The sequence below is a fragment of the Triticum dicoccoides genome, chromosome 3B (assembly GCF_002162155.2).
Source record: "Triticum dicoccoides isolate Atlit2015 ecotype Zavitan chromosome 3B, WEW_v2.0, whole genome shotgun sequence".
In the NCBI taxonomy this organism is placed as follows: domain Eukaryota; kingdom Viridiplantae; phylum Streptophyta; class Magnoliopsida; order Poales; family Poaceae; genus Triticum; species Triticum dicoccoides.
The window spans coordinates 593,658,789-593,661,486 of record NC_041385.1 but is presented as its reverse complement, the minus strand read 5'-3'; the positions used below and the strand labels follow the sequence as shown (position 1 = coordinate 593,661,486).

The window sequence follows — 2,698 nt, the reverse complement described above, 5'->3', positions numbered from 1 at the left end:
AAACCCAAGGGAAAAAGGGCTAGGTGAGGCAAATGGTAAAACCAAGGTTGGGCCTTGCTGGAGGAGTTTTATTCAAAGCGAACTGTCAAGGGGGTCCCATAAATCACCCAACCGCGTAAGGAACGCAAAATCCGGGAACATAACACCGGTATGACGGAAACTAGGGCGGCAAGAGTGGAACAAAACACCAGGCATAAGGCCGAGTCTTCCACCCTTTACCAAGTATATAGATGCATTAATTAAATAAGAGATATTGTGATATCCCAACATAATCCTGTCCACCATGGAGCAATCTTCAACTTCACCTGCAACTAACAACGCTATAAGAGGGCTGAGCAAAGCGGTAACATAGCCAAGCAACGGTTTGCTAGGAAGGGTGAAAAGGTTAGAGGCTGACATGGCAATTGGGAGGCTTGATAAGCAAGAGATAGGTAGCGCAGCATAGCGATAGAACGAAGCAACTAGCATAGCAATGATAGTAGTGAGATCCAAGGTAGCGATCATCTTGCCTGAAATCCCGCAAGGAAGAAGAACGAGTCCATGAAGAAGACAAGCGGACGTGGTCGAACGAATCCTCACAACTCCGGAACGAAACCGAAGCTAACGAGAGAAGTGACCCGGAATGAAGCAAACAACATGGTAAACGCACAAGCATAATCATGGCATGATGCACAATCAAGTATGATGCATGTCCGGTTTAAATAGGCATGGCATGGCAAAGTGCAACAAACGATACTACAAGTTAAGTGGAGCTCAATATGCAACGAGTTGCATATTAATGAAACACCACACTCAAGTATTTAGTTCACTCTCGTTTATGCTACTCATCAATATTAAATTTTGTTAAACATGGCAAGAGGTGAAGCATAAGAAAACTACCTAACTAGGCAAGTTTAAATGAGGCCAGAAGAACAAACAACAATTCCGGAAAATCCTCATGTCCATATTTTAGATTTGGTACTGTTCTGCCCTAAACCATATTTTATAGTTTTTAAATAGGAAAATAAAGTGGACCATGTTAAACTAGGCATTTTCCACCCCGTTTACATATAAAGTTTATTTAAAACGGAGCAACGGTTATTTAGTTATGAAATAAATCATTTTAACATGGCATTTAAGCAAATTTAACCAAACGGAATTTTAAACATTTTTAACATAGATGAAAGTAGCATATTATGAAACTAGATGAAAAACTAAGCATTTTACATGTTTACAACATTTTAATCTGATGCACGGTTCATGAGTTATTATATGCATGATGCTTAGGGGGTTTTCTGTAAAACAGTAAACTCTGGATAATTAGCTAAAATCGCAGGCAGAAAAAAAGGTACTGGGCTGAAAGAGTGGGCGGCTGGGCGCTCACCAAGTCCCAAGGCCCGAGTCGGTGGAGGTGCTGGGCTTGGAGGCTGCTGGGCAGGGACTAGGCCCACGAGGCCAGGTCAACGGCGCAGTTGCTCGTTCCTGGACAGAACGAGAAGCAGGGCGTGGAGGCGTTCTTCCTCCTCTGGATGCAGGGGAGGCAGAAGTGTGAAGCAGGGGAGCAGCAGAGGGGCTTGGCGGGGCGAGGGACCCCGGGAACCGGCCGGATCCGAGGCCAGGGCGGCCGTGGAAGGCGACGACTTGGCGGTTGGCGTCCACGACGTCGGCTATTGCCTGAAGGACGAAGACAGAGGGAAATTCAGAGAAGAAAATGGGGAAGTGAAGAAGAAAGAGACGGCGAGGGAGATGATAGGGGCGCAACGGGGCCTGCCTGGGGTTGCCGGCGACGATGAGGCCGGTCGTCGGAGGCGCGAAGGCGAGGCCATGCTTGCAAGGGAGGCAAGGCAGCGAACATCGAGGTCGATGCAAAATCCATGGCGCGGGGCTGCTGCTGCAATGCACACAGAGAGAGAGATGAGAAGAGCGAACCGGAGGAAAGAGAGAAAGGGAACCAGGGCGGTGCTCATCTTAGACGATGATGGTGGAGGTGCTCGGGGTTCGGGGATGCAGGAGCTGCTCCTGCTGCCAGTGGTAGGGACGAGGCGGAGGAGACGCAGATGGGATGGCGCTAGTCGAGGCGGAGGCATCGGGCGCGTCGGGGTAGCCTGAAGGTCGGGGTCACCGGCGGGTTCGCGGGATGCAGCATGGGCACGACGGCATCCTCCTGGACTGCTGGAACGAGGGGGGGCTTGGAGTCTCCGAGCTACGCAGGCCGAGCTCGGGATGGCCATGGCACTGGAGCTCCTGTTGAGGCACAGAGAGATGAGGAGATTAGGGAGAGGGAGCTGCAGGGAAGAGGGAAGAGAAGGAGAGGGTCGCGACGGGGGCTCATCTGCTGGTCTCGGGAGGAGCTCGTCTCCCTGGTCGACAAGGAGAGCGAAGACGAGTTGGATCGAGGGGAGACCTCAGGTGGAGTCTGGTTAGTGGGATTGGATTGGGGGGAATGATGGGATCCCAAGGAAGAAAGGTAGGTGGGTGGCGGCGGGGATGGGAAGGATGGGACAGCCATCTGAGATTTTAGGGTTAGGTCGGTTTAAATAGTAGTTGGATTAGGTTAGTTTAGGGGCTAATCCGTCCCTACGATCGCAATCAAACGGTCTAGAATAAAATAGGCAGGGAGTCCAAATAGTAAAACGGAGATGTTTTAGAGATGTTGGGGGATGATTCGGACTCATCGGTCATGACCGTGCGGGTCGGGTTCGGAAGAGGTTTCGGACGC

At 50.6% G+C, this 2,698-nt stretch overlaps 1 protein-coding gene across 1 annotated transcript; it reads right to left on the bottom strand.

The window, feature by feature from the left end:
* Positions 1–1,183: 1,183 nt before the first annotated feature.
* Positions 1,184–2,382, bottom strand: LOC119281624 (translation initiation factor IF-2-like). Its single transcript, XM_037562106.1, has 2 exons — positions 1,751–2,382; positions 1,184–1,653 (listed from the first exon to the last, which is right to left on the bottom strand). Exons 1-2 carry the CDS (start codon positions 2,208–2,210, stop codon positions 1,421–1,423), a joined length of 693 nt encoding a protein of 230 aa, XP_037418003.1. The 5' UTR covers positions 2,211–2,382; the 3' UTR covers positions 1,184–1,420.
* Between the last annotated feature and the right edge of the window lie 316 nt (positions 2,383–2,698).

Bases quoted from the DNA above. Each gene is read 5' to 3' on its own strand.
- LOC119281624 (XM_037562106.1), bottom strand. From the start codon at position 2,210: ATGGCCATCCCGAGCTCGGCCTGCGTAGCTCGGAGACTCCAAGCCCCC. The intron at 1,654-1,750 runs GCAGGCCCCGTT...TTCGTCCTTCAG, and splicing joins ATCGTCGCCGGCAACCCCAG to GCAATAGCCGACGTCGTGGA.